This window comes from Monodelphis domestica, chromosome 2 (genome assembly GCF_027887165.1).
Source record: "Monodelphis domestica isolate mMonDom1 chromosome 2, mMonDom1.pri, whole genome shotgun sequence".
NCBI lineage: Eukaryota > Metazoa > Chordata > Mammalia > Didelphimorphia > Didelphidae > Monodelphis > Monodelphis domestica.
Genome location: NC_077228.1, coordinates 170,691,938 through 170,717,860, shown reverse-complemented (window position 1 = coordinate 170,717,860; position 25,923 = coordinate 170,691,938). Strand labels below are relative to the sequence as shown.

Below are 25,923 nucleotides of genomic sequence, written 5' to 3'. Positions count from 1 at the left end.
ATGGAAGGTAAGGGTTTAAAAAAAAACAACACAACAAAACTCAGCTCTGCCATTTCCTACCTTCCTACCTAAAAAAGTTCCCTTTACTCCTTGGATATCAGTTTTCTCATCTGCCAAATTTGGATAATGATACCTGGGTTTTTATTATATGGCACTCTACATTTGTATCTTCCTTGTGGAAGGTAAGTTCCTTGGGTATACCAACAGGGTTAGCTTTGAAACTAGAACAGCCTGTAGAGTGCCTTACAAAATGAGAGATGTTAAATTGTTTGTTGAACTGAAGGGAACTACTATGGGAAAAGTCAAGCCAAATCATCAAGTAATTTATTAAGTGCCTACTGTGTGCCAGATACTATGCTAGGAGTTAGGGTGTCAAAGAAAGGCAAACTACTAGCTTTCAAGAAATTCACAGTCCAATAGGAAAACTACATATAAACAATTATGCACAATCAAGATATATAAAGGATACATTTTAGATAATTAAGATAAGAAGGATTACATGAATGGATCAGGAAAGGCTTCATTCAAAAGGTGAGATTTTAATTGAGACCTGAAGGAAGTCAAGGAGGCAAAGAGAGAGAGAGAATTCAAGTTGTAAGGGGTAGAAATTGTGAAGGGTTTTTATAAAGTTAGACTGGATTATTTAAGAATAGGGTCATGGACTTCCGGGTAAGCATGTCTGAGGAGTAGATACTGCTTGCTTCCTCTCCTCAGACCCAACAAAACAGACAACCTCAAAAGACCCTCCCAAAATAAAAAACAACCATCCTCATAAGAATGGAAAGACCCCACAACAAGGCAAAGCTCTGAAGGTAGGTGGGATCCCGGCATCTCCACAATATAAGGGAACGAAAAGCTGACCCACCCTCCCCTCCCCCACCAAACAGCCGGAGCCAGAGTTAAAGTCAGCACTGACCAGAATCAACAAGTGAGGGAGGGGCACCCCAGGACTGAACAACGTGCAGCCCCAGGTCTGGGGACCTGAATACTATCACCAAGGTCCTTCTCCTGAGAGTACTAATACCCCAAACCCCTGCAGGCAGGCTAGGGAAGCACAGATCTCGGACGCCCAGAAGTAGCACATTAAATTCACTGAGTGCTCGAAGGGACCCCCTGATGTGAGCAAGGGGCACCTACAGGCCTTGGGAGTTAGCTAAGACCACCAAAGACTTTCACCTGAGAGCAATAACTCCCAAAACTCTGGCAAGCAGTGGAGGGCAGTCCCTGGGCCTCCCCAGGAAGACAGCGCAGCTGCAGAGAACCTAGAATTAGCCTGAGACTAAAGCCTTGACCATTACTTTTATACTGAGAGCAAGTACTACTCATTCAGATTTCTGACTGGAAAGGGGAGGAAGAAAAAAAAACAAACAAAACACAGAGATGGCAAACTGTACCCAAGAACCCCAATACCCCAACACCAAGAAAAGCAAGAAGAAGGGGGTGACTTTTTGTATACATTTTATGGAGGGAAAACACAAAAAAACAAGAGGAAATAGCAGAAGAGGAAGCGCAAACAAATGCTCCAAAACCTTCCAAAAGAAATGGAAATTGTCCACAAGCTCTTAAAGAATTTAAATTGGAAGTTATCAAAAAGATAGAAGCCTTCTGGCAGGAAAAATGGGAAATAATGCAAAAGGAACTCAACAATCTGAAGCACGAAAAAATGCAACTACAGAAACAGCTTGAAGCCTCAAATACCAGAATAGACCAAACTGAAAAGGAAAACCAGGCTTTAAAGGTCAGAATTAGGCAACTGGAAGACAATGATCTTGGAAAAGAGCTAGAATTAATAAAGCAAAGCCAAAAGACTAAGATATTAGAAGATAACACAAAATATCTCATTGACAAGGTGACAGACCTGAAAATAGAGGAAGGAGAGACAATCTGAGAATAATTGGCCTACCAGAAAAGCCAGAAATAAATAGTAATCTCGACATCATAATACAAGATATAATCAATGAAAACTGCCCAGAGATTCTAGAACAAGGGGGCAATACAGGCATGGAAAGAGTTCACAGAACACCCTCTACACTAAATCCCCAAAAGACAACTCCCAGGAATGTAATTGCCAAATTCCAAAGCCTTCAAGCAAAAGAAAAAATCTTCCAAGAAGCCAGAAAAAGACAATTTAGATATAAAGGAATGCCAATCAGGGTAACACAAGACCTTGCAATTTCCACTCTGAACAACCCTAAGGCATGGAACATGATTTTCAGAAAGGCAAGAGAGCTGGGTCTTCAACCAAGAATCAGCTATCCATCAAAACTGACTATATACTTCCAGGGGAAAGTATGGGCATTCAACAAAATAGAAGATTTCCAAGTTTTTGTAAAGAAAAGACCAGAGCTCTGTGAAAAGTTCGACATGCAAACACAAAGAGCAAGGAAAACTTGAAAAGGTAAATATGAAGGAAAGGGAAAGGGAGAAAAATGTTATCTTTTTCTTTTATTCAAACTCTCTTCTATAAGGACTACATTTATATCAAATTATATATAATATTAATATGTGGGGAAATTGTAATGTGTAACTCTCAAAAACTGTATGCATCATTAGAGTAGTTAGAAGAATCATGCATAGGAAATGATTGGGGCATTAAGACAATATGAAGAAGGGGGGTGAAAGAAAGAAAAAGGGAGGGGGTGAATGATTGATGGTACTAAGATATACTTCAAGAAATAGAGAAAAAAAACTAAATAGAATAATCTTTCTCACACAAAGATACACATGGGAAGGGGAGGAGAAGAAATTTCCTATAGGGAGGAGAGGAAGAAAGTGCTAATTGATAGTACTCAAACCTTACTATCAGTGAAATCAACTCTGAGAGCTTAGAACATCTAGATCCATTGGGATCTTGAACTTTATCTTATCCAACAGGGTAAGAGAGAAGGGGAAATTAAGGAGGGGAGGTGATATGGATGAATATATACAAAAATACAAACTGCCTAGACTAACAGAAGAAGAAATAGAATTCTTAAATAATCCCATATCAGAAAATGAAATCCAACAGGCCAGCAAAGAACTCCCTAAGAAAAAATCCCTAGGGCCCGACGGATTCACAAATGAATTCTATCAAACTTTCACAGAACAGCTAATCCCAGTACTATACAAACTATTTGACATAATAAGCAAAGAGGGAGTTCTACCAAATTCTTTTTATGACACAAACATGGTACTGATTCCAAAGCCAGGCAGGTCAAAAACGGAGAAAGAAAACTATTCACCAATCTCCCTAATGAATATAGATGCAAAAATCTTAAATAAGATACTAGCAAAAAGACTCCAACAAGTGATCAGGAGGATCATTCACTATGATCAAGTAGGATTTATACCAGGAATGCAGTACTGGTTCAATATTAGGAAAACCATCCACATAACACAGACAAAAATCACATGATTATCTCAATAGATGCAGAAAAAGCCTTTGATAAAATACAACACCCATTCCTATTAAAAACACTAGAAAGCATAGGAATAGAAGGGTCGTTCCTAAAAATAATAAACAGTATATATCTAAAACCATCAGCTAACATCATCTGCAATGGGGATAAACTAGATGCATTCCCAATAAGATCAGGAGTGAAACAAGGATGCCCATTATCACCTCTATTATTTGACATTGTACTAGAAACACTAGCAGTAGCAATTAGAGAAGAAAAAGAAATTGAATGCATCAAAATAGGCAAGGAGGAGACCAAGCTATCGCTCTTTACGGATGATATGATGGTCTACTTAAAGAATCCTAGAGAATCAACCAAAAAGCTAGTTGAAATAATCAACAACTTTAGCAAAGTTGCAGGTTACAAAATAAACCTGCATAAGTCATCAGCATTTCTATATATTTCCAACACAGCTCAGCGGCAAGAATTGGAAAGAGAAATCCCATTCAAAATCACCTTAGACAAAATAAAATACTTAGGAATCTATCTCCCGAGACAAACACAGGAACTATATGAACATAACTACAAAACACTCTCTACGCAATGAAAACTAGAATTGAGCAATTGGAAAAATATTAACTGCTCATGGGTAGGATGAGCCAATATAATAAAAATGACCATCCTACCCAAGCTTATTTATCTATTTAGTGCTATACCCATTGAACTTCCAAAAATTTTTTTTTACTGATTTAGAAAAAACCATAACAAAGTTCATTTGGAAGAACAAAGGATCAAGGATATCCAGGGAAATAATGAAAAAAATACAAAGCAAGGTGGCCTTGCAGTCCCAGATCTCAAACTCTATTATAAAGCAGTGGTCATCAAAACAGTTTGGTACTGGCTAAGAGACAGAAAGGAGGATCAGTGGAATAGACTTGGGGTAAGTGACCCCAGTAAGACAGTATATGACAAACCCAAAGAACCCAGCTTCTGGGACAAAAACCCACTATTTGACAAAAACTGCTGGGAAAACTGGAAGACAGTGTGGGAGAGATTAGGTTTGGTTCAACACCTCACACCCTACACCAAGATAAACTCAGAATGGGTGAATGACTTGATCATAAAGAAGGAAACTATAAGTAAATTAGGTGAACAGAGAATAATATACATGTCAAACCTGTGGGAAGGGAAAGACTTTAAAACCAAGCAAGACATAGAAGAGTCACAAAATGTAAAATAAACAATTTTGATTACATCAAATTAAAAAGTTTTTATACAAACAAAACCAATGTAACCAAATTGAGATGGGAAGCAACAAACTGGGAAACAATTTTCATAACAAAATCCTCTGACAAAGGTCTAATTACTAAAATTTATAAAGAGCTAAATCAATTGTACAAAATATCAAGCCATTCTCCAATTGATAAATAGGCAGGAGACATGAACAGGCAATTTTCAGTCAAAGAAATCAATACTATCAATAAGCACATGAAAAAGTGCTCTAAATCTCTGATAATCAGAGAGATGCAAATCAAAACAACTCTGAGGTATCACTTCACACCTAGCAGATTGGCTAACATGACAGTTATGGAAAGTAATGAATACTGGAGGGGATGTGGCAAAGTTGGGACATTAATTCATTGCTGGTGGAGTTGTGAATTGATCCAACCATTCTGGAGGGCAATTTGGAACTATGCCCAAAGGGAGCTAAAAGACTATCTGCCCTTTGATCAAGCCATAGTACTGCTGGGTTTGTACCCCAAAGAGAGAATAAGGAAAAAGAGCTGTACAAGAATATTCATAGCTGCGCTATTTGTGGTGGCCAAAAATTAGAAAATGAGGGGATGACCCTCAATTGGGAAATGGCTGAACAAATTGTGGTATATGTTGGTGATGGAATACTATTGTGCTAAAAGGAATAATAAAGTGGAGGAATTCCATGGAGACTGGAACAACCTCCAGGAAGTGATGCAGAGCAAGAGGAGCAGAACCAGGAAAACATTGTACACAGAGACTGATACACTGTGGTAGAAGAGAACATAATGGACTTCTCCATTAGTGTCAACACAACGTCCCTGAACATTCTGCAGGGATCCAGGAGAAAAAAACACTATCCACAAGCAAAGTACAAATGATGGGAGTAAAAACACCGAAGATAAGCAAGTGCTTGACTGCAGGGGTGGAAGGGTCATGAATAAGGAGAGACTCTAAATGAACACCCTAATACAAAAACCAACAACATGGAAATGGGTTTGAATCAAGGACACATGTGATACCGAGTGGAACTGTGTGTTGGCTAGTGGAGGGACGGGCAAGGGGGGGGGGGGGCAGGGGGGGGGGAGGAAAAGAAAATGATCTTTGTTTCCAAGGAATATTGTTTGAAAATGACCAAATAAAATAATGTTTAAATTGGGCAGTTGATTCTGATTGGACACCCACTATTGCATACCTGGGTCACAGACCTTCCCCACTCAATTTTGAGTGGGGTGTTTATACTTTTGGTGATTAAATCTAAAAATGGGCAGGGGAGTTAATTTAATTGTCACAAAGTCCTGGGCAATAGCCATTGAAATTATATTAAGCAGGGGGCAGATAGGTGGCTCAGTGGTTTAAGAGTCAAGCCTAGAGACAGGGAGTCCTGCGTTAAAAATCTGACCTTGGATATTTCCTAGCTGTGTGACCCCTTAGAAAGTCACTTAGCTCCCACCACTTACCATCACTTAGCCCTTACCACTCTTCTGCCTAGGAACCAATAAACACGATTGATTTTAAGATAGAAGGTAGGGGTTTTAAAAAAATACATAAAGTCAGGAGATGGAACATCTTGGGGAGAAGCAGAAAGGGGGCCAGAGTCACTGGCTCACAAAGGGAAAGGTAATAAGGTTTAAGGATACTGGAAATATAGGAAGGGGGCTAGGTTAAAAAAATCCAAAAAAGAGTTTTATATTGTATTCTAGAGATAATAGGGAGTCTATTTAGTAAAAAGTGAGAAGGTCAGACCTGGAGTTTAGGAAGATCACTTTGATAGCTGAGTATAGGATGGACTGGAATGGAAGGAAACTTGCAGGGAGACCAACCAGCAAATGATTGTTAGCAGATGATAGTTCAGATGTGAGGTGATAAAGGTGGTAGCAGTGTCAGAGGAAACATGTGAGAGATGTTATGAAGGCAGAACTCACAGATTGGATAAAGGGGTAAGACAGAGTGAGGCATCCAGGATGATACCTACATTGTGAACCTAGGATGATGGTAATGCTCTCCACAATAATAGGGTGGTTAAGAAGAGGTTAAAATAATGAGTTTGGGATGTACTCAATTTAAGATATCTACGGGGCACCCAGCTTGAGATGTCCAAAAGATAGTGGGTGTAATGGTTGAAATTTTAAGCTTCTGGGAGAGGTTATGAGCACTGTAATGGTTAAAATTGTGGCTACAGGATTTATGTAATATTGAACAATGGCCGCCAAGGAATTTACTTATGAAATTCCTAAAATGAAACACTCAAGTCAGAATGAAGTTTATGGAGGTTTAATCACACTGGGAGTAGGGAAGGAGAGGGAGAGAAGGAGAGAAGAGAAAAGGGAAAGGGCTACTCAACCTCTGACCAAGGCAGAGAGAGTTTTAGGCCCAAAGGGCCCAGGTGGAAAGAATCAGTCCTTAACTCACGTGACCGCTCTGAAGGAAAGCTGTCTGCGGGCGTCCTCCCTGTCCAAGCTCCTAACACCCACTCCCGTCTCGCTCTCTCCACAGGAAGTGAGCGAATTCCAGAGGCTGTTCCCTACCTCACTTCCTGTGTCTCACAAATGCCAATGGTTGGCTCTAGCTTGGCTTAGGACAGCCCAGGTGGGCAGTTAGTTATTTCTGATTTGTCATTGAATAGCACATGCCCGTGTAGTGTGGGTGTGCACAATTTTTTGGGTGCTAGACCAAGATGGAGACTTTTAAAATTCACAGTGGGAGATATGAGAATGGAGGTCAGGATAAGAGATTTAGAGCTGGACAAAGAGATTTGGGAATCATCAGCATAGAGATGAAAATGGATTCTCTGTGAGTTAATGAGATCACCAAGTTAAATATTATAGTGGGAGAAAAGCAGAGGGTCCGGGACAGAGATCTGGGGTTCATCCTCTGTAAGTGAGTTTTAACTGGATGAAGTTCTAGAAAAGGTGGTGAGAAGTGACACTCAAACAAGAAGGAAAACCAGAACAGTGTCACAAAGACCTAAAGAGTAGAGAGTATCAAAGAGAAAAGGGTGATCAAGAGTATCAAAAAACTACACAGAAGTAGTCATTACATTTAACAATTAAGACTGAGTGATGGAGTCAGAAATGAGACTGTAGAGTAATGAAGAGAATGAGAGGAAAGGTAGTGGAGGCACCAATAACTGTAGACATTCTTTGATGAAGTGAGAATTCTTTGAGGATGGGAGAGAAATGGGAGTGTTTATATGTATCAAGAAAGCAAGACAGTAGACAAAAAGAGTAATTGATAAGAAAATAGAGATGATGCAAAATACGATCTGCTGGAGAAAATGGGAATAGAATAGCATCACATGCATATAAAGCAGTCTGTCTTGGCAAAGAAAAGGCATGGAAATGATGTGAACTGAGAAGGGGAGAAGAGGAAGTTCTTGATGAATGGCCTCGATTTTTTCAAGTTGATTCATTTGGCAAGGTTCTCCCCTGAGATGATCAGGGCGAATGAGTCAACAGGAGATTTGATGAAGGATGAAAAAGTTTGGATAAAGTATAATGGTGAAAATGAAATGGTAGAGTGACTCAATTAAGATGTTTTATAAGTTATAAAGTACTATATTATATGGGACTAGATTTGTGTTTTCATTGATATAGATCTCTCTCAGATCTCTCAGTCAATGCAGATCATCACCTTCTCTATAACTTAAGAGTATTGGTGGAGGATAAAAAGAAAAAGATAATGGAGTTACAGGAAGAAATACAGTGAACTAGAGCCTCCAATATCTAAATTTTTAAAAAGGGAGAGGAGGGGGCAGCTCTAAACAGACATAGAAAACACACCAGGATGAATCCTGAAGGGTAAATCAAAATAAAAATCACAGTGGGAGAGGTATATAGATAACAAATAATGACTAAGCAGATGCACGCTGCACTGAAGTGTGAAAATGGGAGTAACTCTCCCCTGCCCATTTTTAGATTTAATCACCAGAAGCATATATATACCCCACTTACACTTGAGTGGAGGAGGTCTGTGACCCAAGTATACAAAAGTGGGTGACGAATCAGAAACCATTGACTGCCCCTGGGCAGTCATAAGAAAAACTATAGACTATAATTTGTCCACATAAAAAAGTAGAGGAAGGCACAGGAAGTGAGTCAAAGAAGTGAAAAAGGAGTTACAACTTCCTGTGAGGGAGTTCTCGCTTCTTCAGAGTTCTGAGTTCAAGTTGGAGGTTCGTGAAGAATCTGCTTACTGGAACTGAGACCTTGGACTTGGTGAGACTGTTCTTAAATCTCTCCCTTTGAACTACCATGTGGGTGAGTGAAAAAAAGAGACTCCTTTCCTGGATTTTCTGAAGGGACTAGCCTCAGGAGAGGCCTCCCCTCTTGAGAGAGGCTTTGTGACTGAAGCTCTTGCTTTATTTATCTCTGGGCCCTTGGCTCAAGGCTGAGGCCCTTCTGGCTGAGGACTAATTAGCCCTGCCTGGCTGAGCCACAGACCGGAGCAAAATACTTAGTATGTTTGATGTTAGGTTAGATATCTTACCCTATCCTCTCTCTGATTTTCTTACTTTCACTCTCTATATTTTAGAAATTGCTAAAAAATCATTTGGAATTGATTAAATTCCTGGTAATCACACTCTTAAATAATCTAGTCCTTTTATATTGACTCCTTACACATTTCTGCCCCTTACAAAAGGGAGAGATTGTGCACCAGGAAAAAAAGGCATTCCCAACTGCAGACTGTGAGAATAGATGCCAACTAGCAAGTCGGTCAATTACTACATAGTGTCGGGTCATAGATCCAAACTGAACTGAAGAGGTGAAAAAATGAAATTGTACTTACTGTTTTTCTGTCATTAAACATAAACCAAGCGATTACATATAATTTTTTAGTTAGTAACTGTAACTATGATTTTAGAAAATGTAGTCTCAATTATTAAATTGTGTATAAGCATAGTGGTGGATAAGGAAAGAATTTGGTACATTGGAATTTATAGCTACCAAATTTAAAGAGCTTCTGTTATTAATCTTGGGATGTTAAATGTATAAATAGTATATCCTGATTACAGATAAAGATAATAAAAACAATTACTGAATACTAATAGCATTTGCTCATTTATGTCCATAACAGGATCCTCAAATTTTATGACCAAATGAGGCAACTCTGGCTTAGCTTTAAATCTTTTAGCTTTAAATCTTTTCTCCAGAGTCATTGTGATGGGCTGAGTCTGAGGGTATCAGTTACAGATATTAGTCAATGAAATGCTTGAACTTTGTACTTAAATTCATTAATTTTTTTTCTCTCAAACTTTAGTAACCTTTTTTGAACATTTGATCTTGTTAACAAGTTATGTTAATTACTGTCAAAAGCCTATAAAACAAATTGTTGAACAAAGTCTTTGCCATAGGCTAGGCATGGTGAGAACTCTAACAATATTTACCCACAAACAAAATCAGATCTTCAGCTCAGGATTATGGTTCAGATATTTTTATTTCTTACGAAAAGGGAAGGAATAGCTGCAGGTTACCTAAGCAACTTACCTAAAGAGAGGCAAGTTCAGGAGCAAGGAACAGCTGGGGGGGGGGGGGGGAGAGGGCTCAGACTTCAAGAGCAGAATAGAAGCTCAAATTAAATTCCTAACCAGTCTGAAGCATGCAGAAGAATGACCAGGGCAAGAATCCCAAACCAAAAGGAAGCTTACAGGTCTGTCACCTGAAGAGCAGAAAGCTTGTACATTGGCTGAAAGTGAAAAATTCAACACTACTCTACTATTGCTCAGATCTAAATTCAGGTCAGAAACTTGCAGAGATCTGACCTGAGAGCTAGTGATCATTCTTTGCCCTGAATCAGACCACTTTGGGAGCACAGATAGCTTGCTACTTCCCAGACTAAGCAACAGTGCCTGAGATTATGGAGAAAGTAACAAGAGGACCAACACAGAGCCTGGTCCTAATTATCAAGTATGAAGTCAGAAGTAGCCTGAAAGAGTGAGAAAACAAAAAAATGATTCTACCTCAAAAAGCAATTAAGGTTACAGCAAATCTCAAGACAAACTCAGAAGACAACTCCAAAACATTTACAAGCAAAGGTTCAAGAAAAATATAGCACGGTACAAATCCAACTAGAATTCCTGGAAGTGATGAAGAATTTTTTTAAGAAGACTTAAAAATGTTTTTACAAAATGAGAATACTAGAAGAAAAAATTGTAAAAGAAATTAGAGTTAAAGAGAAAAAACTTAGAAAGAGAATTAACAGCTTGGCACAAGGGTATAAAACCTCACCATGCAACAAATTCCCTGAAAATTACAACACAACAAACAGAAGCCAAGAGCTCCCTGAGAAAGCAAAAAAATATTGAAACGAAGTCAAAAGTACTGAAAAAATGAAAGAAAATATAAGTCATCTCATAGCAAAGTCAAATGACAAGGAAAACAGACTTGCAGAAAGGTAATAAGAATTACTGGACTACCTGATAGTCATAATCAAAAAGGTTAAATACCATTTCCAAGAAATCATAAAAGAAAATAGCTTAGATCTTTTATACCAATAGAAGAACGTAAAAGAAAAAACAATCTCCTGGTCAATTCCTGGATGAAATCCTGAAATGAAGATAAAAATATTACTAGCAGAAAGAAAAAAAAAATTCAAAAACAAAGAACCAGTCAAGATCATAAAAAGTTTAGCAGCTACCACCATAAAGGATCAGAGGGCTTAGAACAGAACATTCCAGAAAACAATGGATATAAGTTTATAGACAAAATTAACTTACTCAGCAAAACTAATCCCACAGTGGGAAAAATACTTTTTAATGAAAAAAAGGACTCTAAGCATTCCTGTTGAAAAGACCAGTTGCACAGAAACTGTCAAGTTCAAACACAGGAATAAAGAGAAACAGAAAGGTAAACAAGGATGAACAATTCTAAGGAATAAACAAGGATAAGCTGCTTACCCTTTAACAAGGGGAAATGAAGCAGCTTGTGTCACTTCTGAACTCTATCATTAATGGAGACCTTAGAGCAGCATTGGTAAAGTATTGTTACATGTGCAGAGCTGCACCAAAGGAACTGCTCTTTTATTCCCCCTCCTGGTGCCCGATGACATTTTTTGCATGGTCGCCCTTCTGTCCTGTCCAGCCACCCAAAGCGAGCACTTCCTCCCTCCAATCTTTGGAGTAATGCAGGAGGCTCACAGGCAGCTTGAAATTGCAGGCAGGGCACGAGAACTTGAAAACCATCGCCAATACTAACCTAAAGGAAGTTTAATTAGCTCGGTTATATCTTAATGATATTAAAAGACAAAATGGATAGAAAGGAGAGGAGGAATATATTAGAGAGGGAAGGGAAAGTCAGATATGGGGAAATTATTTCACATAACTGGGATGCACAAATAGAAGTCTATAACAAACAAAGAGGAAAGAGGAGAGTGGCAGACACTTGAACCTAACTCTTACCTAAATTGGTTGAAGGAGAGAATACACGACCCAGATTAAAAGAAAGACATTTCACTCGATAGGGAAATAGGAGGAAAGAAAAGGAAGAAGGGAGAATCAAAAGGATAGATTAAGAGAAGGATAAGTCCTAAGCAAAACAAACTCACTAAATAGGTACAAAAATATTTATAGGGTTGTTTTTTTGAGATAGCAAAAAATGTGAGTCTGAGGGAGTGCCCATCAACTGAGGAATGGCTGAACAAGGTGTGAGATAAACATGATGGAACATCAATGAGTCATAATAAATGGTGACAGAGGTTTCAAAGAAACAAGTTTATACAAGAAGATTTGTATGAACTGATGCAGAGTGAGGTGGACAGAACAGAAGAAATGGTTTTTATAGAGAAAAAATATTGTAAAGGCAAATAACTCTGAAAGTCTTGGGATCTCTGTTCAACATAACTAACCACAACTCCAGAGAATTGATGAAACATGCTATCCACCACCTGACAGAGAGATACACTGAGGAGTACAGAATAGCCACTTCCAAAAGAAAAGAAAATGCTATATCCAAGGAGGAATTTGTTTTGCTTGACTACATATGTATGCAACAGGGGTTCCATTTTTCTTTTGTTCTCAACTAGAGGAAGGGTAGAAAGTGGATTTTGGAAGATTGTAAAAAATATATAAACTTTTTTTTCCAAAAAAGTTTTACAATATACCTACAACAATGAGATAAGTGTAAGAGAGAATATCTAGTGAATGGTGGTTCTTTTCCTCAGTCTGGTTATCCAATCATATGATAATTTCAGAAGTATTTACAGTCAGGTAGGATGATCACTGTCTTAAATGCCAAAGTTTATAAAATCTTAGCCTTAAGACCATTCTCCCTATTCTGCTCACCTCAATCTGCATCAATTCATAAAAGTCTTGTTGTGTGAATTTGTATTTTTGAAGCCATCCCCATCATCATTTCTTACAATCCAGTGATGTTCAATCACTGTTATCAGATAACTTCTTTTGCAATTCTCCGGCTGATGTGCACTCCCTTAGATTCACATTTTTTTTTTGCTGTCTCAAAAATAAATAAATTTTTTTTGCATATCTTTAGTGAAAGCTTGTTTTCCTTAGGACTAATCTTTTCCTCAGAAGCAGGAGAAAAAAAAAACACCTTTCAAGGACTCTCTTCCCCATAGAAGATTCTGTTCTCCAATATTTATACACACATATCTTTCACTGATGTAGAAGACTGATAGGAAGGACAGTAAAAGAATGGACTGAGTTCCTGTATTTCATATGGATATTTTCTGCCTATACCTATCTATACTTACACAAACTCCATTTCTTCTTTAGAAACAGATATTTACTGGCAATGAAAAAGCACATACTGAATAGTTCACAAAGCTATGCTTTCATGATACCTGACTTCTGAACTGGAATTCAAAGGGAAAACGTCTTCTCTCTGAACTCCAAACTTCACCAAATCATTCCACTTGACATTCTAAGTTACCTGTACCCCAAATGTTTACCTGCAATGAATCCATACAGACTGGACTGCAAGCCAGTTCTTCATCCACTGCATGCAGTTTCTCCATAAAAGTACTATCCTTGTTCTGCTTTGGCTTAGGAGGTGGGGGAGGCCCCATGGGTACAAACTCAGCATTGATATGTCTGATGGGAGGGGTGATGATTTTCTCCGCCTGGTTAAGACAGATAATTATTTTATTAAATAAAGACATTATCTGTAAAAAGGACCCACCTTTCTCCATACAACCAAATATTGACTTATTTTGTTTTTTACCATTTGGTGGTCTTATTATTGCAGCCCTCTAATGAGATCAAGGGCAGCTAGGTGGATAGAGAGCAGTACCTTGAGTCAGGAAGATCCAAGTTCAAATCTGCTTTCAGACACTTAGTAGATGTGTGACCCTGGACAAATCACTTAATCCTTTTTACCTCAGTTTCCTTATCTGTAAACTGAAGCTGGAGAAGGAGATGGCAAACCACTCCACTACCTTTGACAAGAAAACCTCAAATGGGGTCACAGAAATACAGATGTGGCTGAAACGACTGAACAAAATAAGATCAAATGAGATACTGCTTAAGGTGGCCACGAGGTGAGAAAATTATCAAACCTTTAATTATTATTTTAGAACATACAGGAATCTTTTGGCTTTCTCTCCATAGAAGAATTAAGAAAAGTAAACTCTTCCCTTACTAGTAAGTTTCAATGTAGCTTTAGCTGCTCATTTCATGGAGCTCCTTTGTAAACAAAACAGCCAAGAATAAAAGACAAATTCCAAATTCAATGAAACTACATAGTGGCCTGACATTTTGCCAAATTCAGAGGTCACAAAGTCAATGGATTTACTCTCGATATATAACCAAAAGAATGTTACATATTTGCCAGGGATTTTTTTGGGTTCACTGACAAGTCTAATATACTCACACTAATGGACTCATACAGAGCACATTACACACAAAATAACAGATAAACAATTGAAAAAAATGGCTCTAGAAAGTGTTGGATATGGATATGGCTCTAGAAAGTCAGTGAAATTATTTTTCACACAGGTATGAGCATGCCTATAAACAGGCAAATGTATTCATTCTTATTCCGTCCCTCCCACCTGCCTCACCTCTTCATTTCTATTCTCCCCTGTCTCAGCAGACAATTCTTTTTCTAATGAACTAAAAATATTGGGGTCTCAGAGTCTCAGAGAAGTCTGAGTCAGAATAGATCATTCTCAAGAGAGTAAGCCAAAGTCATTCATACACAGATAACTGAAAGCATTGGAATACATTTCTTATTTACCTCTGAGAGTATTCCAACTTCCTCATTTGTCTCAATCATGTCTGAGGACTGTCTCATTCTGGATCTCTTCGATCCCCGTGGAGAAGAAGCAGTGCTTTCCACATCACTTTCCAATAAACTCTACAAAAGCAAGCCAGTAATCCTAGTCAACATTACTCTTTTCAACCGCCTTTAAACTGAAGTCAGGCTCATTAGCTTTAAATATCTTTGCTAAACAATATAAAAATGTCAAGAGGATAGAAATAATAGGCAAACAATCTCTGGATTTAAATTACAAAGAAGTGAAATGAGAAAAGTATTGTACGACCATCTTTTCTACAGGTCAGGTAATCTTATGAACTCAAGAAAGCAAAGTAAACCCAGGCCTGTGGAGCCACACCTCAGATATGCAATCCATAGGTCCACGGAAGCTATCTGCTCACCTCTTCAGCTGTCTCATCTTCTTCCTCATCTTCTGGCTGATATTCTTCATCTGAAGAATCATCCTCTTCAAGGTGAATATCCACAAATTGAGGAGGCTAAAATAATTAGACCATAAGAAAACAGAAGGGAAAAAGATACAAGATACATGAATTTGAAGATGGAAAGACACAACCTGGATGGCAGACTACATTCACCCCTAAAAGTAGTCAGATAAAAAAGACCTGGTTAAAGAAGTCACAAGATTATTAAAGAGAGAAAAATAGAGAACTAGAGAACAGGGAATGGTAAAAACACAAATAGGATGAGCCCCAGAGGAATAAACAAGGTGGTTTTTAGAACTGACTACTGGGGATAGGAGTCTTATTGGCAAAACATACCTTGATTTCATTGGCCTTCTTAATTGGAGAAATGTTCCACGTTGGAATTACCTACCAAAAAAAAAACTGAAAAGTAAGTTCCCTTATACATAAATATACATTACGTTCTGAGTCTTACTCCTTTTCCTCCTCTTTTACTGTAACAGTGGGCTACAGACTGGCTAGAATTGCTATAGACCCAAAGGAACAAATGAGGCTGACGATAATGTTTAATGATGCTTTGTGTATGTCTCAAAAAAAGAAACTGAGTAAGAGATTTAGCAACTCACCACTCCTTTCTCTACAACTTCCTTCAGTTTTGATCGTGTCATTTTAGGCTCCTGAGAAAAAGAAGAAATGAAATTAAAATGAAGTTGACATTTCTAGAAAAATCATATTCTTTTTTTTAAAACATTATTTTTATTTGGTCAATAACATTATTCCTTGGTTACAAAAATCATTTTCTATTCATTCCTTCCCTCCCCCCAACCCCTCTCATAGCCAATGCGCAATTCCTCTGGGTATTACATGTGTCCTTGATCATACCCCATTTCCATAATGTTGTTTGCACTAGGAGGTTCATTTATAGTCTACATCCCCAATCATATCCCCACTCAACCCATGTAATGAAACAGTTGTTTTTCTTTGGTGTTTTTACTTCCACAGTTTTTCCTCTGAATGTGGATAGTGTTCTTTCTCATAGATTCCTCCAAGTTGTTCAGGATCACTGCATTGCCACTAATGAAGAAGTTCATTACATTCAATTGTACCACACTGTATCAGTCTCTGTGTACATTGTTCTCCTGGTTCTGCTCCTTTCACTCTGCATCACTTCCTGGAGGTCATTTCAGTTCACATGGAATTCCTCCACTTTATTATTCCTTTCAGCACAATAGTATTCCATCACCAACATATACCACAATTTGTTCAGCCATTCCCCAATTGAAGGGCATCCCCTCATTTTCCAAATTTTGGCCACCACAAAGAGCGCAGCTAAGAATATTCTTGTACAGCTCTTTTTCCTTATTATCTCTTTGGGGTCCAAACCCAGCAGTGCTATGGCTGGATCAAAGGTCAGACAGTCTTTTAGCGCCCTTTGGGCATAGTTCCAAATTGCCCTCCAGAATGGTTGGATCAATTCACAACTCCACCAGCAATGCATTAATGTCCCAACTTTGCCACACCCCCTCCAGCATTCATTACTTTCCTTTGCTGTCATGTTAGCCAATTTGCTAGGTATGAGGTGATCCCTCAGAGTTGTTTTGATTTGCATCTCTCTGATTATCAGAGATTTAGAACACTTTTTCATGTGCTTATTAATGGTTTTGATTTCTTTGACTGAAAACTGCCTATTCATGTCCCTTGCCCATTTACCAATTGGAGAATGGCTTGGAAAAATCATATTCTTAAACAGGTATTTGTTTCCTTTATATCAATGTTTACCTCTTTTAGCATCATACTAAATGGCAGTGGTAAAATTTTGACCCTTAGGACTTTGGGTACAGAATTTGACATATACTATGTCACTTTTATTTTGCCAGTTGGTTTAATTTAAAATTTTTTTTATTTGTTAAAGAAAGCTTGGAGAGGCAGCTAGGTGGACGGACCAGTGGACCAAATGCCTGTGCTGGAGGTAGGAAGACCAGGGTTCAAATCCAGATTCAAACACTTCCTATGTCTGGGCAAATCACTTTCCCCACTTGCCTAGCCTTTTATTGCTCTTCTGCCTTGGAATAGTTATTTAGTATCCATTCTAAGACAGAAAGTAACAGTTAAAAAAAAATAAAGAAAAGGCTGGATGAGAGAGAAAAGAGGAAGAAGTATATATCCAGAAATGACTGTACTGTAAAATTTTTAATTTTTTAAATTATACTAATAGAGAGTGGGGATCCTTATCTCATTCCTGATTTTATTTGAAAAATTTAAATGTCCCCCCCTTCATATAATGCGAGGTGTTCATTTTAGTAGATTTTTATAATACTATGGAAAGATATTTTTATCCCTATGCTTTTTCCTGACTTTTAACATAAGTGCTGTATTTTGTCAAAAGCTTTTTAAGAATGTACCATGAGGGACTTCCGGGTAATCATGGCTGCAATCTAGATGCCACACGCTTCCTCTCCTCAGCACTGAATGAAATAGACTACATCAAAGGAGCATAAAAATCACCTTTGGAGGAACAGAAGGACTCCCCAGTACTCCCCAGTACCCCACAGAGGTGAAGGTACGTAGAGTTTTGAACATTTCCACACTATAATAAGAAGGAGGAAAAGCTTGCACAGAAACGTGAACTGAGCCTCCCTTCCTCCCGCCACCTCCTCCACCAAACCAGAGTGAGCTACTGGAGCGCTCACTGGGACAGCAAGTGAGTGGGGAACATCTTTGTCTAGGGGGGCACTCCAGGGTCCTTGGGATCTGGGGACTGCCAGGAAAAAAACATCTCAAGGTGGTTTCACGGGAGAATCCTGTGCTGAGCACAGGGGGCCCAGGGAGCTGTACTCGAGCATCTGGGCGGAGCTAAACACCAGGGGGCGGACCACATGCTGATTATCTGGGTGGAGCAGAATACCTGGGCAGTTTGGCTGTGATCAGGGGCCCAGCGCTCTAAGAAACCTCAGAGGCGGGGAAGAACTAGTCTGAGGCAACCTAAATTCACAGAAAACCCGCCCATATCACCCAGACCCCAGACCAAAAAGGAAAGGGGAATAAAACCACCAAAGGGATGGCTCACATGGCCCAAAATCAAGCCTCCAGGAAGAAAGGGAAAAAGGTGACTATTGAAAACTTTTATGGTGGAAGTACCCAAGGAAAAGAAGAGAATGAGGATGAAATCCAAAAAAAATCAGAACATGCCTCCCAAAATGGAAACTATCAACAAGCTCTGGAAGATCTCAAACTGGAACTTACCCAAAAGATGGAAACCTGGAAAGAAAAATGGGAGAAAGAGATCAGCAATCTGACAGATAAGACTGCTCAATTGGAAAAAGAGCTGGAAACATCCAATAGAAGGGCAGACAAAGCTGAAAAGCAAAACCAGTCCCTAACGACCAGAATTAAGCAACTCGAAGAAAGTGAGATCATAAAACAGCAAGAATCAATAAAGCAAAGCCAAAAAATTAATGAATTAGAAGAAAACATAAAATATCTCACTGAAAAGGTCACAGACTTGGAAAACAGAGGAAGAAGAGACAACCTCCGAATTATCAGTCTCCCAGAAAAACCAGAGATAAACAATAAACTCGATGTTATTCTACAGGAGATTATAAAAGAAAATTGCCCACACGTTCTGGAGCAAGGGGGCAAAATAGAAATAGAAAGGGTTCATAGAACACCCTCTATACTAAATCCCCAAAAGACAACCCCTAGGAATGTAATTGCCAAATTCAAGAGCTTCCAAGAAAAGGAGAAAATCCTACAAGAAGCCAAGAAGAGGAGCTTCAGATATAGGGGGGCTTCCATAAGGATCACACAGGACTTAGCGGCTAACACACTAAGAGACCGCAAAGCATGGAACACGATTTTTAGAAAGGTAAGAGAGCTGGGTCTCCAACCAAGAATCAACTACCCAGCAAAACTGACTATATACTTCCAGGGGAAAGTATGGGCATTCAACAAAATAGAAGATTTCTAAGCATTTGCTAATAAAAGACTAGAACTTAGTGGAAAATTTGATATCCAAGCACAGAAAGCAAGAGAAACATGAAAAGGTAAATATGAAAGAAAGGGAAAAGGAGATAAATCTTATCTTTTTCCTTAAGACAAACTCTCTTCTATAAGGACTACATTTACATCAAATTATATATATTAATATGTGGGGAAAATGTTTTGTGTAACTCTCAAAAATTGTATGCATCATAAGAGTAGTTAGAAGAAACATGCATAGGGAAAGATTGGGGCATTAAGAAGATTTGGGGAAAGTGGGGGAAAAGAAAGGAAAAGGGAGGGGGGGAACCATTGATAACACTAAGATTTACTTCAAGAAATAGGGGGGGACTTAATAGAATAATCTTTCCCATATAAAGATACACATGGGAAGGGGAGGGGAAGAACTCTCATATGAGAAGGAGAGGAAGAGAGCGTGAAGTGGAATTACTTAAACCTTACTCTCAGTGAAATCAAATCTGAGACGGAAGAACATCTAGATCCAGTGGGATCCTGAATTCTATCTTATCCAACAGGGCAAGAAAGAAAGGAAAATTAAGGAGGGGGAGAGTGGAGGGAATATAAAAAGGGAGCGAAGGAGAGGGGGGAGGGGAAGGGAGCATAAAAATGGAGGGGCTAGAAAGGGAAGCATATCAAGGGAGGGGACTAGGGAGACTGACCTAAAGTAAATCACTGGTTCAAAAGAATATAGCTAAAGAAGAAAGGTCAGAACTAGGGGAAGATATCAAACTGCCAGCGAATCCACAAATGACAATCATAACTTTGAACGTGAATGGGATGAACTCACCCATAAAACGCAGACAAATAGGAGATTGGATTAGAACCCCAAACCCTACCATTTGTTGTCTTCAAGAAACATATATGAGGCGGGTTGACACTCACAAGGTTAGAATTAAGGTTGGAGTAAGACCTTTTGGGCCTCAACTGATAGAAAGAAGGCAGGAGTTGCAATCATGATATCTGACAAAGCCAAAGCAAAAATAGACCTGATCAAAAGGGATAGGGAAGGTAAATATTTCTTTTAAAAGGGAGTATAGACAATGAGGAAATATCACTAATCAACATGTATGCACCAAATGGTATAGCATCCAAATTTTTAATACAGAAACTAGGAGAATTGAAGGAGGAAATAGACAGTAAAACCATATAAGTGGGAGACTTGAACCAACCACTATCAAATTTAGATGAATCAAACCAAAAAATAAACAAGAAAGAGGTAAAAGAGGTGAATGAAATTTTAGAAAAATTATAGTTAATAGACATATGGAGAAAAATAAATAGGGACAAAAAGGAATACACCTTCTTTTCAGCACCACATGGCACATTCACAAAAATAGATCATACACTAGGTCACAGAAACATGGCACTCAAATGCAGAAAAGCAGAAATAATAAATGCAGCCTTTTCAGATCACAAGGCAATAAAAATATTGATCGGCAAGGGTACATGGAGAGCCAAATCAAAAATTAATTGGAAATTAAATAATATGATACTCCAAAATCGGTTAGTTAGAGAAGAAATCATAGAAACAATTAATAATTTCGTTGAGGAAAATGACAACGGCGAGACATCCTTTCAAACCTTATGGGATGCAGCCAAGGCAGTACTTAGAGGAAAATTCATATCCCTGAGTGCATATATTAACAAATTAGGGAGGACAGAGATCAAGGAATTGGAAATGCAAATCAAAAAACTTGAGAATGAACAAATTAAAAACCCCCAGAAGAAAACCAAACTAGAGATCCTAAAAATTAAGGGAGAAATTAATAATATCAAAAGTGACAGAACTATTGAGCTAATAAACAAGACTAGAAGCTGGTACTTTGAAAAAACAGACAAAATAGACAAAGTACTGGTCAATCTAATTTAAAAAAGGAAAGAAGAAAGGCAAATTAACAGCATCATGGATGAAAAAGGGGGACCTCACCTCCAATGAAGAGGAAATTAAGGCAATCATTAAAAACTACTTTGCCCAACTATATGGCAATAAATATACCAACCTAGGTGATATGGATGAATATTTACAAAAATATAAATTGCCTAGACTAACAGAAGAAGAAATAGATTTCTTAAATAATCCCATATCAGAAAAAGAAATCCAACAGGCCATCAAAGAACTTCCTAAGAAAAAATCCCCAGGGCCTGATGGATTCACCAGTGAATTCTATCAAACATTCAAAGAACAGCTAACTCCAATACTATACAAACTATTTGACATAATAAGCAAAGAGGGAGTTCTACCAAACTCCTTTTATGACACAAACATGGTACTAATTCCAAAGCCAGGCAGGCCAAAAACAGAGAAAGAAAATTATAGACCAATCTCCCTAATGAATATAGATGCAAAAATCTTAAATAGGATACTAGCAAAAAGATTCCAACAAGTGATAAGAAGGGTCATCCACCATGATCAAGTAGGATTTATACCAGGGATGCAGGGCTGGTTCAATATTAGAAAAACTATCCACATAATTGACCACATCAACAAGCAAACCAACAAGAACCACATGATTATCAATAGATGCAGAAAAAGCCTTTGATAAAATACAACACCCATTCCTACTAAAAACAGTAGAAAGCATAGGAATAGAAGGGTCATTCCTAAAAATAATAAACAGTATATATCTAAAACCTTCAACTAATATCATCTGCAATGGGGATAAACTAAATCCATTCCCATTAAGATCAGGAGTGAAACAAGGATGCCCATTATCACCTCTATTATTTGACATTGTATTAGAAACACGAGCAGTAGCAATTAGAGAAGAAAAAGAAATTGAAGGCATTAAAATAGGCGAGGAGGAGACCAAATTATCGCTCTTTGCAGATGACATGATGGTCTACTTAAAGAATCCTAGAGATTCAACCAAAAAGCTAATCAAAATAATCAACAACTTTAGCAAAGTTGCAGGATACAAAATAAACCTACACAAGTCATCAGCATTTCTATATAATTCCAACACAGCTCAGCAGCAAGAACTAGAAAGAGAAACCCCATTCAAAATTACCTTAGACAAAATAAAATACTTAGGAATCTATTCTCCCAAGACAAACACAGGAACTATATGAACACAACTACAAAACACTTTCCACACAACTAAAACTAGACTTGAACAACTGGAAGAACATTAACTGCTCATGGGTAGGACGAGGCAATATAATAAAAATGACCATCCTACCCAAACTCATCTATCTATTTAGTGCCGTACCCATGGAACTTCCAAAAAAATTTTTTTACTGATTTAGAAAAAACCATAACAAAGTTCATTTGGAAGAACAAAAGATGAAGGATATCCAGGGAAATAATGAAAAAAAATACAAAGGAAGGGGGCCTTGCAGTCCCAGATCTCAAACTATATTATAAAGCAGCGGTCACCAAAACAATCTGGTACTGGCTAAGAGACAGAAAGGAGGATCAGTGGAATAGACTGGGGGCAAGCGACCTCAGCAAGACAGTATATGACAAACCCAAAGAACCCAGCTTCTGGGACAAAAATCCACTATTTCATAAAAACTGCTGGGAAAACTGGAAGACAGTGTGGGAAAGATTAGGTTTAGATCAACACCTCACACCCTACACCAGGATAAATTCAAAATGGGTGAATGACTTGAACATAAAAAAGGAAACTAAAAGTCAATTAGGTGAACACAGAATAGCATATATGTCAGACCTTTGGGAAGGGAAAGACTTCAAAACCAAGCAAGACTTAGACAAAATGCAAAATAAATAATCTGGAATACATCAAATTAAAAAGTTTTTGTACAAAGAAAACCAATGTAACCAAAATCAGAAGGGTAGCAACAAATTGGGAAACAATCTTCATAAAAACCTCTGACAAAGGTTTAATTACTCAAATTTACAAAGAACTAAATCAATTGTACAAAAAATCAAGCCATTCTCCAATTGATAAATGGGAAAGGGACATGAAGAGGCAGTTCTCAGCCAAAGAAATCAAAACTACTAATAAGCACATGAAAAAGTGCTCTACATCTCTTATAATCAGAGAGATGCAAATCAAAACAACTCTGAGGTATCACCTCACACCTAGCAGATTGGCTAACATGACAGCTATGGAAAGTAATGAATGCTGGAGGGGATGTGGCAAAGTAGGGACACTAATTCATTGCTGGTGGAGTTGTGAATTGATCCAGCCATTCTGGAGGGCAATTTGGAACTATGCCCAAAGGGTGATAAAAGACTGTCTGCCCTTTGATCCAGCCATAGCACTGCTGGGTTTGTACCCCAAAGAAATAATAAGGAAAAAGACTTGTACAAGAATATTCATAGCTGCACTCTTTGTGGTGGCCAAAAATTGGAAAAGGAGGGGATGCTCATCAATTGCGGAATGGCTGAACAAATTGTGGTATATGTTGGTGATGGAATATTATTGTGCTCAAAGGAATAATAAAGTAGAGGAATTCCATGGGAACTGGAACAACCTCCAGGAAGTGATGCAGAGCGAAAGGAGCAGAACCAGGAAAACATTGTACACAGAGACTGATACACTGTGGTACAATCGAAGGTAATGGACTTCTCCATTAGTGTCAATGCAATGTCCCTGAACAATCTGCAGGGATCTAAAAAATACTATCCACAAGCAGAGGATAAACTGTGGGAGTAACAACACCGATGAAAAGCAACTGCTTGACTACAGGGGTTGAGGAGATATGACTGAGGAGAGACTCTAAATGAATACTCTAATGCAAATACCAACAACAGGGAAATGGGTTCGAGTCAAGAACACATGTGATAACCAGTGGAATCGTGCGTGGGCTATGGGAGAGGGAAGGGGGGGGCAGGGAGGAAAAGAAAATGATCTTTGTTTCCAGTGAATAATGTTTGGAAATGATCAAATAAAATAATGTTTAAAATTAAAAAAAAAAAGAATCTACCATGTGGTTCATTGCTTTACTATTAATAAGAATATGCTAATTATTTCCTGAATTTCTGGTATATCCAGCTAAAACAACGAATAAAAATTACTGGAGAAGGAATCATTTTTAAACACAAATATAAACACAAAGCTATAAATACAAGATAGTATGTTTGGCAGAAAATAGATTTAGTCAAGCATCTCACCCCATATCCTTCAAATAATCAAATGCATTATGTATATACAATGTAAATATTGAAAGCCACACCAGAAAAAAATTAGAAGGAAGGTTATATCATAGCTACAGAAGGGGGAAAATCTTTAAGAAATCAAAACAAAAGGAAGTTATAATAGGAAAAACAGATTATTTTCATCATCTAAAATTAAAGCTTTTATCAACATCTCACACCCTACACCAAGATAAATTCAGAATGAGTGAATGACTTGAATATAAGGAAGGAAAGTATAAGTAAATTAGTTGAACACAGAATAGTATACCTGTCAAATATTTGGGAAAAGAACAATTTCAGGACCAAGCAGTAGTTAGAAATAATTACAAAATGTAAAATAGGTAATTTTGATTACATTAAATTAAAGAGGTTTTATACAAATAAAACCAATGTGACCAAAATTAGAAGGGAAGAAACAAATTGGGGAAAAAAAATCTTTGTAACAAAAGACTCTGACAAAGGTCTAATTTCTCAAATCTATAAGGAGCTAAATCAATTATACAAAAAAAACCAAGCCATTCCCCAATTGGATAAATGGGCAAGGCACATGAATAGGCAATTTTCAATCAAAGAAATCAAAACTATTAAAAAGCACAGGAAAAAGTGTTCTAAATCTCTGATAATTAGAGAAATGCACATCAAAACAACTCCAAGGTACCACCTCACACCTAGCCGATTGTCTAACATGACAGCAAAGGAAAGTAATAAATGTTGGAGGGGATATGGCAAAATTGGGACATTAATGCATTGCAGCTGGAGTTGTAAATTGATCCAACCATTCTGAATGGCAATTTGGAACTGGAGGAATTCCATGTGAAATGGAACGACCTCTAGGAATAGATGCTGAGTGAAAGGAGCAGAACCAGGAGAACATTGTACACAGAGACTGATACAATGTGGTACAATCAATGGACTTCTCTACTAGCAGCAATGCAATGATCCAGGATAATTCTGAGGGACTTATGAGAAGGGATGCTATCGACATCCAGAGAAAGAACTATGGGAGTAGAAAGAAAGAAAAATAACTGCTTTATCACATGGTTCAATGGGGATATGATTGGGGATGTAGACTCTAAATGATCACCCTAGTACAAATATCAATAATATGGAAATAGTTCTTTTTTTTAAATTAATTTTTTTAAACATTATTTTATTTGGTCATTTCTGAGCATTATTCATTGGAGACAAAGATCATTTCCTCCCCCCCACCCCCCCACCTATCCCATAGCCCGCATGCGATTCCACTGGGTATCACAAGTGTTCCGAAATAGGTCTTGATCAATGACACATGTAAAATCCAGTGGAATTACTCATTGGTTACAGGAGAGGGTTGGGAGAAGGGGAGGGAAAGAACATGAACCATGTAACCATGGAAAAATTTTCTTAATTGATCAATTAAATGAAATTTTAAAAATTAAAAATTAAAAAATTAAATTAAAGCTTTTGACACATAAAAGCAAATAGAAGAAATATAAAAATGGGGGAAAGTTATACATCAAACATCTCAGATAAAAACCAGAAATTAAAAATATTGATTCAAATACAAAAGATTAAAA

The 25,923-nt window shown here is 37.8% G+C and overlaps 1 protein-coding gene across 7 annotated transcripts in view; it reads right to left on the bottom strand.

Annotated features, from left to right (window-relative positions):
* Positions 1-25,923, bottom strand: part of GON4L (gon-4 like) — a 128,689-nt gene that overhangs the window by 59,958 nt on the left and 42,808 nt on the right. For all 7 annotated transcript variants that reach the window (XM_001367009.5, XM_056816271.1, XM_056816269.1 and 4 more), the window contains 5 exons: positions 15,891-15,941; positions 15,622-15,672; positions 15,244-15,339; positions 14,822-14,941; positions 13,536-13,706 (listed from right to left, as the gene is read on the bottom strand). In XM_001367009.5, the coding sequence (XP_001367046.1) occupies positions 13,536-13,706; positions 14,822-14,941; positions 15,244-15,339; positions 15,622-15,672; positions 15,891-15,941 (489 nt within the window). The remainder of the gene's footprint in view (positions 1-13,535; positions 13,707-14,821; positions 14,942-15,243; positions 15,340-15,621; positions 15,673-15,890; positions 15,942-25,923) is intronic.